This window comes from Bemisia tabaci, chromosome 1 (genome assembly GCF_918797505.1).
Source record: "Bemisia tabaci chromosome 1, PGI_BMITA_v3".
NCBI lineage: Eukaryota > Metazoa > Arthropoda > Insecta > Hemiptera > Aleyrodidae > Bemisia > Bemisia tabaci.
The window spans coordinates 43,987,631-44,003,411 of NC_092793.1; the positions used below are offsets into that span (position 1 = coordinate 43,987,631).

A 15,781-nucleotide genomic window follows, 5' to 3' on the forward strand; every position below is an offset into this window, starting at 1 on the left:
GCACGCATTATTCAGAATTATTGAATTGTCGGAAATGTTGGAAGCCTAGCCTCAAAGAATTGTCATCCGCGCCACGAACTATCATTGTGAACTTTAATATTGAGAAATGGATTCGAAGGATTCGCTAACCCTTCCCGTGTTTAAGGGCAGGAACTTTACCGTCAGTTGGTCTAACATGAGCCGGTTTTTGACTTTGAGGCTTTGCATTTTTGCAGTAAATTTTTTTTTCATGCAATCAATTTTTGTTGTAGATCAGTCCCACATAGAAGAGTAAGAATAGCCCATTGAAAAAATTTTCCAGCAAACTGGGTATTTTTTTTTTAAAAAAAATTGAGGTGGCTCATGTTACCTGCAAGGTGGGGTAACATGAGCCACCCTATTGTTTTTAATTTAAAGGCACATGTAAGCCTACTATAGGCTTACATGAGCCTCCCAAAAGTTTTTTAAAAAAAAAATTGAGTTACAAAACATTAAAAACCAGGCTAAAAACGTACAAAACTTTAATTTTCCTGCAATTTACGTCAAATTTCAGGCGAACAAATACATTTAACATCTAAAACCTTGTATCTAACAGGAAATCATTTAACAATCAATAGCACTAAGTTACTTTAAAGGCACACCGACAAGACAAATGGGACCTAAAGTCAAGAGAGATCAGTCGAAGTTTCTTAAAAAGTATATATATAGTAGTATTTTGGGCTACGTTAGATTCACTTTTATTTATAGTAGTAGTATATATATAAGTATAAAATTAATATTGACTTTAATTTTAATTTTTGGAACTTTTTAGCTTTGTTTTCCCCGCAAAATGGTGTGGACTCGGCACCATTTCTCCACCTTGTTACATACAGTTCGGGCCACTTCTCAGTGTTTTTTTCTTTTTTTTTCTAATATAAGTATACAGGGTTATTCAAAAGTTACGCACCACTGACCATAACTTTAGTTCTAATTATGATATCGATTTGCGGTTTGTGGCGTCCTTCCTCATATCGAGGGGGAAACTTTTTGAGATACTTTTCAGTTCTTCACCCCCCCAGGGGGAGGGGGGGCGGGGGGCAACTCAAAAATTTCAAATGGCAACCCCCATCATGTGATACATCGTTAGAAAGAGCATGAAAAAAGAAAATTTTTGGCGCAAACCGGAAGTCGATCTGACCCCCCTGTCAAAAGTTAGGGGGGTCCAAAGGTTATTTAGGGGGTCCGTACCTTCATTTTTTAGAGTAGCTTCGGCGGCTCTTGGACATACCGTTTCTCTTTTCAAAGAGTCCTCGAATACTCCAAGTCTAATACCGAAGTCTTCATATTGCCCCCGGGCCACCACAGCCCCCCCGTAGGGGGGGATGGGCCTGTTACAATGAAACATTGCATTAAAATGCGAAAAGTCACAGAAGAGCTTCAAACTTAGTATCAAATCCGAGTGGACCTTCTTGCCAATGTTAACGCAAATGCAGCCTGCGACTTTAAAGGGAGTTTTCAAAACTCTTAGCCCCCTGCGCCCCCCCCCCTCATTTTTGGTTGCAGAGCGGGTAAAAACCGGGAAATTCACTACAAATAATGCCCGAAAATAATGTCCAACTTGAGGAGGACCCTTGAAACGTTGCGATCAGTCGGAGCATTGAAATACAAGGACTGCCACCCCCTTAAAGTACGGAAACATCCAAAACACCCCCGCTGCCCCCCTCATTTTTCGTTGCGGAGCGGGTAAAAACCGGGAAAATCGCTAGAAATGATGCCCCGGTTCTTACCAGCTCTGCAACGAAAAAAGAGGGGGGCAGCGGGGGTTTTATGGGTGTTTCCGTCCTTAAAGTGGGCGGCAGTTCCTGTGTTGCAGTTCTCCGACTGAGCGCAACGTTTCCAGGGTTCTCGTCAAGTTCTATAGTGGTTTCGGGCATCATTTCTGGCGATTTTCCCGGTTTTTACCCGCTCCGCAACGAAAAATGAGGGGGGCAGCGGGGGTGTTTTGGATGTTTCCGTACTTTAAGGGGGTGGCAGTCCTTGTATTTCAATGCTCCGACTGATCGCAACGTTTCAAGGGTCCTCCTCAAGTTGGACATTATTTTCGGGCATTATTTGTAGTGAATTTCCCGGTTTTTACCCGCTCTGCAACCAAAAATGAGGGGGGGCAGGGGGCTAAGAGTTTTGAAAACTCCCTTTAAAGTCGCAGGCTGCATTTGCGTTAACATTGGCAAGAAGGTCCACTCGGATTTGATACTAAGTTTGAAGCTCTTCTGTGACTTTTCGCATTTTAATGCAATGTTTCATTGTAACAGGCCCATCCCCCCCTACGGGGGGGCTGTGGTGGCCCGGGGGCAATATGAAGACTTCGGTATTAGACTTGGAGTATTCGAGGACTCTTTGAAAAGAGAAACGGTATGTCCAAGAGCCGCCGAAGCTACTCTAAAAAATGAAGGTACGGACCCCCTAAATAACCTTTGGACCCCCCTAACTTTTGACAGGGGGGTCAGATCGACTTCCGGTTTGCGCCAAAAATTTTCTTTTTTCATGCTCTTTCTAACGATGTATCACATGATGGGGGTTGCCATTTGAAATTTTTGAGTTGCCCCCCGCCCCCCCTCCCCCTGGGGGGGTGAAGAACTGAAAAGTATCTCAAAAAGTTTCCCCCTTGATATGAGGAAGGACGCCACAAACCGCAAATCGATATCATAATTAGAACTAAAGTTATGGCCAGTGGTGCGTAACTTTTGAATAACCCTGTATATAGTATACAAGTCTTAAAAAGACGAACAGTAAATATGGAAGATACGTGAAGGAGTTGATTTATGCTCTAAAGGAATGCCAATTTTACTAAGAATGTATCATGAAAACCATTACTGTATAGATTGTTCCTGGAGGACTTGCGAAAATTGGGTGGCTCAAGTTACCTCCAACATTCCAAAATTTTGGTTTTTCCAAAAAAAAATTGATCAAAAACTAAAATTTTCAAAATCCAAAGCATGGGCATGAAAGTTGGAGGTATTTGTGAGGTTCGGCGACCGGCGAAATTATTCTGTGATTATCGATAGTCACTTTTCAAGGAGGTTCGTCTCAGAGGTAGAAAAAGGGGCAAAAAATTCTAAAAACTAAATAATTTATAAAAATTTCTTATCGATGGAAAAATGTGTCTCTATACCATTGAAATTCCGCCAAGACACGCCACTATCACATCATGTTGTTGTTTTCGTTGTTTACTTTCGCGACAGTGCTGCCACAGGCAAGAGAAAAAAAAATCCCCAAACGGCTCATGTTACCCCCGAGGCTCATGTTAGACCAACTGACGGTACACCGTGGAAACATCGTTTAAAAATCTTCCTTAAAGCTAAAAAGTGTTATCGGGCTATAGTGTCGCAAACCAAGCCTACCGGTGCGACAGGAGACACATGGCTGGAAACAAAGGCGAAAGCTCATAATTGGATTACATTTTGCAATAAGGAACCACTATATCTGGCTCTTCCGTAAAAGCACGCATCTGCATAGGGAAATTAATGGCATACATGTTGTTTCTAAAATGAGCCAGAAATAGTGGTTCCTTATTGCAAAATGTAATCCAATTATATCGTCTCGTGTCTTGGAGACAGCCAGTTTATCGTCGTACAACATTTAGAATCGGCTAAAGAAGTGTATGACAAACTGTCAGATCTACGAAATCAAAAATACATGCATCTATGAAGTTGTTGGCCTTGGAGAGCCTGTCCAAACTCAAAATGTCGGAGGGACAATGCCCAGAGGAATTTTTTATGGCGTTTGAGAGTGCGGTCGTAAACTACGAGACGGCAGGTGGTGCACTGTCAGAAGACGATAAGAAACAATATTTTTTGGTGGCCCTGCCTGATTCGTTCGAATTTCTTTGCGAAACGTACGAGTCATTCACCAATGAAAGTTTAGACTATTTAAAAATTAAAATTAATGTAATAAACGAGGAGCGCAAGGAAAGCAAAAGTGACCTATGTAAAGGGGACATACAACAGTCTTTTCTTATCAAAAAGTTTCGACGCGGAAGAGGAAATTTCAGAAGAGGAACGTTTCGACAAAGTTACCAACTAACTTGTTACTTCTGTGCAGGAGTGGGACATAAAAACTTTGAGTGTTCATCCAAGTTTCGTCAGGAGGTCAAGAACCCCCAGGAGACCGGCCAATCTACTGGTGGTGAAGGACATTGGCGAACAAGAGGTGCATCAAATTTCAGAGAACGTAGTTCCAGAGGAAGAAGAGGTTACGTGGATACTCCACTGGACGTCAACCAAGGCAAGGTGAAGAAGACAGCGATGAGTATAATGACTCAAGTCATTCTAACTTTAATGCTCGAAAAAATAGTATGTAGGTGGCTGTTTGTCTACACACGACTAAGGCCAATGAACTATACCTAGAGTGCGCAAGCTCTCAAAAAAAAAAAAAAAAAAAAAAAAAAAAAAAAAAAAAAAAAAAAAAAAAAAAAACATGTATGTAAGACTGAGCAGGTGACCATAATGATAGAAAATCCACCTCTGGCTATTTACCTAATTAAAGTCTTTGAGAACGTTGTAGCTTGAAAACAAAAAAACAAAGCACCGTAACAAAATCGTCAACCTTTGAGGAATACGTGGCTTTATCAGAAGCTGTCACTGAAGTTTCACTTGTAAAAGAAATTTTATCATTTATGGCAATTGATCAAACGACAGCGATCAAAATTGAAAACCCCATTAACATATTTGAAGATAATGCAGGAGCAGCTATTTCTACAGCGAAAATAGGAAATCTAACTAAAAATTCAGAGCATGTTGAGGTCCACTATGATTTTTTCCATGAAAACAGTAAAAAGGGTATCATAAATATCATTAAAATTAACTCAGAAAATAACATTGCTGATATTTTTACCTAATCCTTAGGGAAAATAAAATTTGAAAAGTTTCGAAACGATTTAAATTTATCAAATGTCTAGTTGAGAAGCACAAATTTGAGGAGGCGTATGAATTAAAATCTATATCCTTTTGTGGCAAATTTGTTCTCTAAAAGTAAATCGCTTCCCGTAGTCTCCTTATTTTTACTGTAACTCTTGCTCAATTTGTTTTTTTACTTTAAGCTAAATTTTTGTGAAAATTGTAAAAATTTGCAACAATAATTTAAGGAGGCGTGCGTTGAAAGACCTCTCTGCTTGAGAGCAGCACTTCTGTTTTTGTGGAATTGTCCGTCTGTCTGTCGATGGTCTGTTGCTGTGTAATTGTGCATCGAGATGTGAGCAGTGGATAAAATTCTGATTTTTGTCCCGTGTAATGCAAGTGTTTTCCGTCTGTTACACCATTAAAGTACCCGTGATTAACAGAACGCACTTCTGTTAACAAGTCATGTGTTGTAGTTTTTTGCCAATATCGCAAATAATTTAAAAAAATTCGGGATAAAAAGAAGACGAAACCTACCCTCGAAATTAAAAACCCACCTCTCCTAAACACTACAGACCTCGCTAGGCCTCGGTTTCAGGTCAGTTTTCACTCTCTTCCCTCTTTGACACAATTGTTTTTATTAACATTTGCTTCATTTTTTTAATTTCTTAAAATAACGCTTAATTCAAGACTGTACTGTGTGGTGCCTAAGACTTTTACTTGGGTGCACTTGTAGTAGACGCGTAGAGCGTGTGGGGCGGAATGGGGGGGGGGGGGCACCCACCCCGCCAGGTTTTTGAGGTTTTTCTTGGAAAACTATTAGGTGCTGGAAGAAATGTGCACTGCGCCTATTAATACTTTTATAGTGTTTGACACTGAGACAGGTACCTATTTTTCAAAATCGCTTCACGGAAGGACCCCGCAACCCCTCTCGTTTTCCAAAACGCCTCTCTCCTCCAGGTTTTCACCCACACGCCGCCGCGTCACTGGACACTAATAGGAAATTTGGTAAAAAGGGGTGAACTCACCACTAGTTTGATTTTTGTGATCAGTGGTCGGGTACTCAGTGCAGCTGACGACTGAACAGTTCATGGACTGCGCATTAACTCGGCGAAATTTTTTATCCCACTTCCAGAGACATGGAGCCTCGAAACCACAGGATAAAGCATCCGCCAGATTAGCGGCCGTAACGAATTCCAGAGCAAGAATAACGAGAACATAAACAATACTTAAACATACAGAACACTGCATCCCGGGATCAGAAATAAGACACACTAACGCATTTGAAAAAGGATTAAAACTTTGAGGAAGGACGACAGCACTAAACCTCCATTTTTTTTGCAAATATCATGTAAGACGTAGGCTTGACGCGGGCAGTAGAAGCCTCTGTCGACAGATTTGAATGTAAGAGCAGGCGGCACGAACAGACTTGATGCACATTGTTACCCGGGTGTTTTCTCGCGACACACGCACACGCGAGGGCGGAGGAATAGGAATTTATTTTAGCGACTCGGATGAGTCAAAGTCGTGTGCCCACTACGTCTAATGAGATCTTGACTGAGATCCAAAAACGAGATGTGAAAGAGTGCTCGGGATGAACGGAGGGCGCACTCTACTGGGATGCTTCGGTCCCCGTCGCCATGGCTACGAGGGATGTGATGCTCTCTTGCGTCACACTGCGAATTCTCGTGCTTAGTTTTCTCACTGGCACAATGGTTTCCAGATTTGACCGATTTATCAGCAATTATTCCTGGAAATGTGGCAATGTGCCACGGCACCTCGGCATCGCTGAGGGAATATTGCAGATTTTACGAAATACTAAAGAAGCTCTTCGATCACACTGACCAACTATAAGTTTCTTTATTTAGTGGTGGGGGGGGGGGGGGTGTAAAAATGCATTACATTAATTGGCATCATGACCCTTCAGGTGCCTCAGAACCAGTAGATACTTTGGAGCCTAATAAATCTAATAAATCTAGTTCTACTGCTTCTGCTACTGCTACTACTACTACTAATACTAATACTACTACTACCACCATTACTACTACAGTTATAATGTGCCAACTCTAATATTCCGAAACAAAAATGTAACTTAGCATAAACTTAGTAATGATCATGAATTTTCCGGCGACGTTTTCTTTCAGAAATTCCGGACGTTGAAGAAACGACCATATAAGTATTTAAGGAGGTATTTTAGGCGAAGAAAGAAATCATGCAAAAGATGTGTGGGAATGGATAGTGGTAACCCGCCCGGCAAGGGAGCAATGTGTACGTTGCCGCAACGTTGCAAGGCAACATTTTTGATGATATTGCTTTGTAAAGGTAAAGCAGCAACGTTTAAGCAATGTTTCAGCAATGTTGCCTGACATTATATTTTAGACAATATTTTCAAAACGTTTTTAGAAATGTTTCTGGAACATTATTAAAAAACGTTTCAATAAATATTTCTTAGATATATTGTGACAACGTTGTTAAACATTATTAGTCAGGGAGAAACACGATTTGACCCGGAACAAATTGCTGAACAAACTTTTCCTATGTAAACGTCATCAGTAGGTCCTCCTGAAGAACATACCAAAAGTTTACCACGGTCCGACCCCGGAACACCCCCCAAAATGCCTAAATTTCAAAATGGCGGCCATAATAAGGCCTCTGGGATTTCGGTTTTTTAAAATGCGCATATAGTGTCATGTGAAGTATCAATCCCTGTGTAATTTTGGTTGTAGAACTCAGATATGAGGTCAAGCAGATGCTGTGCTGCAAATCGGAGGGGACACTTTTCCACTGTTTCAGGTGTTCTCCTTTCTGTTGTTTCTCAACAGATGATTTTCTCCAATCAATATAAGAGAATGCGCCCTCATACAATGTCGCAAAAATATGTATATGTATGTACAAAAATAAACAAAAATTAATTGATAGATAATTCAAAAAATAAAAAAATTAACAATAAAAATATACAAATGAAGATAAAATTTAAAAAAATAAAAAAATAATTTAAAAATAAAAAATAAAAATAAAATAAAAAAAATAAATATAAATAATTAGAAAATAATTTAATACAAAATAAAAATACCAAATAATTATAATAATAATAAATAATTATAATATAATTAAATAAATAATTAAAATAATAATAATTTTATTTATATAAAATGAATATATTTATTCAATTCTTTTTTAATTTTTTTTTCATACTCCTTTTTTTTAAAAACTTGATCTTCCTAATATTATGTTCAGTATCCTTCGTTGTAGAATTATGCACAGAAATGCAAGAATATCATTGCTTTCTATCATTGAACCAGATCTAGGGGTGTTTATTAATGCTAAATAACCAAACTTTATCACGCGAGCGTCTGTAGCTGAGTGGCAGCGACACACGGGCGATCACTGAAGTTCAGCAACGTCGGGCGTAGTTAGTACTTCGATGGGAGCCCGCTTGGGAACCCGGGCGGAGCGCGGCTACTATCGGACTTAAAGTGAATTTCGGGTGCCTAAGAAGCGCTCCTCTGCGGTCCACATTGAATTCTAGGAGTAAAAATGCAGAGTACTCCTAAAATAAATCACCGAAATTTTTTCACCGTATTTTTGCAACATTCCCATTATGTTGCTAAAACACATTGCAGACACATTGCCAATTACGTTCATGCAAGCTGACAAAATTACACGTTGTGGCAACGTTACCACAATGTTGCCCGAATACGTAAATGGCGAAATTGCAACGTTTTGGCAACGTTGCCACAACGTAATTTTGCCGGGCGGGAAGACATCTTCGGTATTTACTTAACTTAATATGATTACATTTATTTTTTTTAATTTTTTTTTTTTCTTTAACTCGGAAGAGGGAACACATCTGGTACAAGTATCACTGACGGGCCACACCGGCCACAGGCCAAAGTCAGTAATACACACTGTCTTGCTTGAATGAAATGAAAAGTAAATTTTATTTCCAAGTAAAATTAACAAATTAAAAAAATTGAATTTGAAAGTAAAATCAAAAAAATAATCGATATTAAGAAACGACCTGACAATATTTGACGTGCTTATGACGAGGACGACGGACTTCTGCATTGAAGGAAGCAGGTAAGGTGAGGTCGGGTATCTGGGCGGAGGGGTAACTGAGTCATACTCTCTGTATTTCTACCCTTTTTTAGTGCTAAAATTGTTTTCACAATTGAGGAGGGTTCCGGAAAAAGGGCCCATACCGAAAAATCGCGTTGTGAGAAAAACGTCATTTAAGTTTTCATTACTGTGTTTTGACCGCGAAGAGACGTCAATATTCAAAATGAATGTTTCATACAAGGATTCATACATCCTAGAATGAAATCAGAGATTGGCAAAAGTTACAAATCATAATTGGACTGCGAGAGGAATTTTTAAAAAAATTCGATTATGGGCCCTTTTTCCGGAGATCCACTGATGGTAATCGGTTCTTGTGACTAAACTAGTTAAAAGCACAATTGAAACAAAAAGAAAAAGTATTATCTCTTCTTAATAACATAAAATAAATAAATGACATCTTTGGTGCTCTGAAAACTGAAGCACTTTCCACCACAACATTCTGTCATTGACTTGAAAATTTTCCCCGAGACGGTTTTACCGGATAAAGTTTGGTAGACGTGACCATGCAGTCTTTTTAATTTGGCAGATTTACCTGTTACCTGTGTTTACCTGTTTATTTTTTTACTTTTATGACGCTTTAATCTATCATTATTTACAATGTTACTGCCACTCGCGGACATTGCGAAAATATCATCAAGGAATATAGACGAACAACACGAACTAACTTCGCGAAAAAGAAAGAAAAATCCTCTGACACACACTAATATTATTAATATTATTCTGCGTGTTATTATTTGTAGGTGCCACTGTTGACATCTTGATTACCACGGAAATCTGCATTTACTGATTGCAGCTAGTGATCAGTGCATTCGATGTACACAGAGGGGCTGTTATCTAGTCGGATCGCTATCTGCTGGCCGCCGGGGCTGCTCGGGTCTCGCGTCATCTTCTAGATCACGATGATACCCCGCTCATAGAGGTATTCAGTAGAAATCCCGCGCCCGGAAAAATGGTCGTGTGGCTCTAAAAATTGGCGAATCGATACGAAACTTTACGCACATATAGTTTAGGGTACGGGCAATCCATTAATGCGTTCTCCGGAAAAAGGGCCCATACGCCCATGGGCCTTTCTTCCGGAACCCTCTTCAATTGGTATACCCTTATTATGACGTAAGCCATCTAGAACATGTATACATTAGAGTACCTTTATAGACAGAGCATGGCCATTTCGGTGCCGGTTTTTCATTGGTCGCGAGAAAATTGGCTGACACAATGTTCTTTCTTACGGCCGTAAATAAACAAACAAAATGGCTGTTATCAGCGAGCAAATTTGAGGTTATGCACATCTTACATGCTTCTGTGATAAAGGCGGCAGAAGATTTAACAGTGTGTGTTTCTCATGTATTATTCGTAGTTGCTTTTTGCCCAAAACAACGACGGAGGTGGCCCCGGTAAGAGCCTCATATCTCACTCTAAGGAAATATTTTATTCAACTTTGGCATTTCCTCTTCATGTATGATGTATTTGTGTAATGCGAGAGCAATTACAAACTTATTGGATGAAAACACTGGCTGCAAAGGGTTGATGCCCAGTTTCCTTGAAAATTTCCCCTTATTCGTGGGGTAACTGGGCAGGTGCCACCTGCCCCCTTCAAATCTTTATTAAAAGTTTTTATTTCATTCCACTCGGTCAAAATATCATTCATGAACCTCATCCTAAAATGAATTTAATAACACCTAAAGTTACTTTGCCTAAGTAGGAACTTTTTGGCGCTTTACTCTACCGTAAGCAGCCTCGCGGTTTAAGTTTTTTTCCTTATTTTAAAATAATTTATCATCCTTAATCTTACTGAAACTGGCCAAAAAGTGCCCTGAAATATAATACTTCTTGATAAGTAGTAATACTGAAAGTTCTAAGCATTTATCTAGAAGGAAACAATTTTTTTTTTTTTTTTTTTTTTTTGGCCGTTATTCAATTTTCAGATTTGAAGGGTCTTTTGCCGCCGACTGTTGCATTATTTTTAACAAATTGAACATTCTTATATTTTAAATGGCATTGTCTTAAACGTCCATGGGAGGGACATGTTTTTTTCTGGCCAATGAGAATGAAAAATAATTCTCCCTTCAAAAATTATGGGGGGTTAGTCCAGCTACCCCACGACGTTGGGTAACTGTGTCAAAATAACAGGAAATTTTTGAAAATTTGTGGGAAAAAATTGAAAGATGAAATTCGATTATTGAGTCAGCCTACATTTAGACTAGGTGTTACACTTACTAAAAAAAAATAAAAAAATAGCCTCTTCCGTCAATATAATGATGGGGGGGGGGGGGGGGGGAGTCATGAAGTTGAAATTTTGACATTTTTCTCCGAGCTTTTGCCCAGTTACCTGACCTCATCTTAACTCTCTATTCCAATGTCTCGAAGATGTTTAACTAAACTTCTTGGGACTATCCTCCTTACTGACATTATAAGGGGCATGATGCAAACAATTTTCAGGTTCCATAATCGCTTCATTTCTGCGCAGCTAAGGGCAGATATTTTGCCATTTTTTCTTGATACTTTCAGCTCCAAGTTATGATTATTAGGGATGCTAATATCGATGATGTAAGCGGTGCGACCTACCTTATCGACGAGCACTATGTCCGGCCAGTTAGCCATGTGCTCTTTTACCCTCACCTCCTGGATGGAAGAATAAAGATGTTGCATGTGTGAGAAATTTGCGATTTGACTGGCATTCTCATGAAAAAGTTCGCGAGAAACACGATGGTGCCACTGGTTTTCTCTGAAATCAATTCCCGAGCTCAAAATAAGCTCTCAAGTTGAAGCTAAAATGGAGGGGATATCCCACGCTATCCTGAGAGTCCACTTCTACATCAAGACAAACTCTCCATGCAAAGATAGGGAGCAAATACATTGACAGGGCTCCCACCTTATTTAGGGACTCTAAAACTGAAAACACGGCAACCCTGCTAATGTATTTGCTCCCTATATTAGAGTACCTATATTGAGAGAGTATGGCCACTGGGCCCCATGGAGAGGCTTAGGACCCAAAAATGGCGGTGCTTTGTTTTGGTTTTTGTGGATGGGAGGGGGGTCATTGCCAAATTTTGACGGTTATCACCAACCGCACTTGCTGCCAACCTTACTACGTACATCTAAGATAAATTTTCTCAAAAATTGCACACGATTAGCCTTAAAAATATGTAAAGAAGTCGCAATAGTGCATTTGGGTAAATTTCTCGTTACGATAAGCAAAGAAAACTACAGTTTGAGTCATTTTGTTTTACATTAATTTATGGCGTCCGCCATTTTTGGGTCCTAAGGGCTCCATTCAGCCTAAGATGGCTGAGCCAATCAGAGGTGGATTACATTTTGCAAAAAGAAACCACTAGCATTGCAATGATGCTAAGATTGTGCAACTTCATCTTTTGCAATAAAATTCCGGAAATCGTGAAAAACTATGAAATTTAGATGGTAATTTTTGTCTTCAATTTACAGGTTTTTTGCGAGTAAAATAGAGACTATTAATGGAAAATCGGGGTTTTCCTCCAAGCAGAGATGGAAAATTTAATGAAATTTATTCGAGTGAAATTTCATAAAATTTCACGAAATGTTATTAAATTTATTGAAACTTTTGGGGATACATTCAGGATGCTAAGAAACGCCTAAAAACAGTGATTCTAAATTTTGAAATTTTTCACCGCAAGCTTAAAACATTCGCTCGTTGCAAATGTTTTCGTTTAGTTTAGAGGTTAGGTTGGGGTTTTTCTCTCTAAACTCCCCTTTTTGCCCCCTCTTCGTGTCTGGCACCTTCAGTAGAGTAGCGTAATACCGCAGCATCAACAGGAGGACGATCTGAAACGCTTTCAGACCTCCAAAGGTTCAATCAATAATTCTAAAAAAATTAATAAATTTCAACTTTTGTTAAATTTATTCGAGCCTAATAAAATTTCATAAAATTTCAAGACATGAAATTTCATTTTCCATCTCTGCCTCCAAGACAAAAGAAGGTGGACAATCTTAGCAAAATTGCAATGCTAATGGTTCCTTTTTGCAAAATGCAATCCAGGTGGTAACACTAGAGTACCTTCATGGACAGAGTATGGCCATTCGTATCTTTTTACTACAGGAAAACTGTTCCGCTTTTTGATTGGTCAACGAGTTTTTAGGCTTCATGATGCTCTTAGGGCCGTAAATAAACAAACAAGATGGCGGCTCACCGTAACATCGATAAAAAGCTAAATTTCACAAAAATCTCAATTATGCGGCAGTAACAATTTAAGCTAGCATATCTACGAATAACGCACGAAAAACACATTAAAACATTGTTAAATCGCCTTTCACCTTTATCACAGGAGGATGTAAGATGTGCATAACCTGAATCTTGCTTGCTGATAACAGCCATCTTGTTTGTTTATTTACGGCCCTAAGAGCATCGCGTCAGCCTAATCCTTCGCGACCAATGAAAAACCGGAACAGGAATGGCCATACTCTGCCTATAAAGGTACTCTAGGTAACGCCAGTGGCCATACTCTCTCAATATAGGTACTCTACCCTATATCTTTGCAATGAGAGTTTGTCTTGATGTAGAGGTGGACTCTCGGGAAAGCGTGGGATATCCCCTCCATTTTAGCCTCAACTTGAGAGCTTATTTTGAGCTTGCGTGTTGATATCAGAGGAAACCAGAGGCACCATCGTGTTTCTCGCGAACTTTTTCATGAGAATCAACAGTCAAATCGCAAATTCCTCACACATGCAACATCTCCATTCTGCCACACATTCCTAGGTATTTATAAGCATCCTCCATTGTCAAGCTGTTGATCACGTCACTACAGTACCTTTATAGACAGAGTATGGCCATTCGTATCTTTTCACTACAGAAAAACTGTGTCGCTTTTTGATTGGTCGACGAGTTTTTAGACTACATGATGCTCTTATGGCCGTAAATAAAAAAACAAGATGGGGCCTCACCGTAATATTAATAAGAAGCTAAAAACATGTCAATTGTACAGCAGTAACAATTTAGAGCAGTATATCTACGAATAACACATGAAAACACTACTAAATCACATTTCGCCTCTAGGATGTAAGATGTGCATAACCTCAAACTTGCTTGCTGATAACAGCCATCTTGTTTGTTTATTTACGGCCAGTTTACGGCCGTAAGAACATGGGTGCCACCCAAAGACATAAAGACGAAGTGTTCGTCTCCATCGAACTACACCTCTAGAACAGAGATGGAAAATTTCATGAAATTTATCCGAATGAAATTTCACGCGTGAAATTTCATGAAATATATTGAAACTTCTGGGGATACATTCAGGAGGCTGAGAAACGCCTAGAAACAGTGATTCTAAATTTTGAAATTTTTTACCCCAAGCCATAAAACATTCGCGCGTTGCAAATGTTTTCGTTTAGTTTAGAGGTTAGGTAATTGAGGTTTTTCTCTCTAAACTCCCCTTTTTGCCCCCTCTATGTGTCTGGCACCTTCAGTAGAGTAGCACCGCAGCATCAACAGAAAGACCATCTGAAACGCTTTCAGACCTTCAAAGGTTCAATAAATAATTCTAAAAAAAATTAATAAATTTCAACTTTTGTGAAATTAATTCGAGCCTTATGAAATTTCACTTTCCATCTCTGCTCTAGAATGGCCGCTAGAGTGCCTACATTGAGAGAGTATGGCCACTGGTGTTACCACCTCTGATTGGCTCAGCCATCTTAGGCTGAATGGAGCCCTTAGGACCTAAAAATGGCGGACGCCATAAATTAATCTAATACAAAATTACTCAAAATGTAGTTTTCTTTGCTTATCGTAACGAGAAATTTACCCAAATGCACTATTGCGACTTCTTTACATACTTTTAAGGGTAATCGTGTGCAATTTTTGAGAAAAATTATCTTAGATGTAGTAAGGTTGGCAGCAAGTGCAGTTGGTGATAACCGTCAAAAGTTGGCAATGACCCCCCTCCCATCCACAAAAACCAAAACTAAGCACCGCCATTTTTGATTTCCTAAGCCTCTCCATGGGGCCCAGTGGCCACCGTGTAATCGATGGAAAGTGAAATTTCACGTTTTGAAATTTCATAAGGCTCGAATAAATTTCACAAAAGTTGAAATTTATTAATTTTTTTTTTAATTATTTATTGAACTTTTGAAGGTCTGAAATGGTCTTTCTGTTGATGCTGCGGTGTTATGCTACTCTACTGAAGGTGCCAGACACAAAGAGGGGGCAAAAAGGGGAGTTCAGAGAGAAAAACCCCCACCTAACCTCTAAACTAAACGAAAACATTTGCAACGCGAGAGTGTTTTATGGCTTGGGGTAAAAAATTTCAAAATTTAGAATCACTGTTTCTAGGCGTTTCTTAGCCTCCTGAATGTATCCTCAGAAGTTTCAATATATTTCATGAAATTTCGTGAAATTTCATTCGAATAAATTTCATGAAATTTTCCATCTCTGCGCGCATGGGCCGGTTTTTGAAGGCAGGAGGGGGGTGGGAGCCCAAGTATAACTTAGAGTCCCTTTATACTGAGAGTCAAGACGACACCCCCTCATGGAGTCACAAGCGGGAATAAAGATTTACAGAGACTGAACGTTTTTTGTAATCTTTGATCGGCCCATTCTCAAATTCTTTTCTCCGTTCCTTTTCTCATTCCGTTTGTTCCTTGCCGAACCCGTAATTGCCTGGTCCATTCCAGATTATAATCTTTGCAATCGATGAAAATGTAATCTTTATTCCCGTTTGTGACACTGTGAAGGCCTAAAATACGGGAACCAATCAGAAATGGATTCACATTGTCTTGACTCTCACTATAAAGGACGCTAGTACAACTAACCTCCATCTCCATTTCTGCTGCGTCTTGCCCATAAG

The 15,781-nt window shown here is 39.4% G+C and overlaps 1 protein-coding gene and 1 long non-coding RNA gene across 8 annotated transcripts in view; one reads left to right on the forward strand and one right to left on the reverse strand.

The window, feature by feature from the left end:
• LOC140224767 (uncharacterized) overlaps positions 1-5,315 on the forward strand; it is a 45,300-nt gene extending 39,985 nt beyond the window's left edge. Inside the window, exon 2 of the long non-coding RNA XR_011900012.1 lies at positions 4,060-5,315. This is a non-coding gene — a long non-coding RNA (uncharacterized lncRNA). The remainder of the gene's footprint in view (positions 1-4,059) is intronic.
• The window catches only part of Alk (Anaplastic lymphoma kinase), a 374,422-nt gene extending 367,954 nt beyond the window's left edge, over positions 1-6,468 (reverse strand). For 4 of the 7 annotated variants that reach the window (XM_072301305.1, XM_072301312.1, XM_072301313.1 and 1 more), the window contains exon 1: positions 5,882-6,468. In XM_072301305.1, the coding sequence (XP_072157406.1) occupies positions 5,882-6,104 (223 nt within the window). In that variant the 5' untranslated portion in view covers positions 6,105-6,468. The remainder of the gene's footprint in view (positions 1-5,881) is intronic. The other 3 variants (XM_072301308.1, XM_072301306.1, XM_072301303.1) reach the window with 2 other exon arrangements.
• Positions 6,469-15,781: the final 9,313 nt, after the last annotated feature.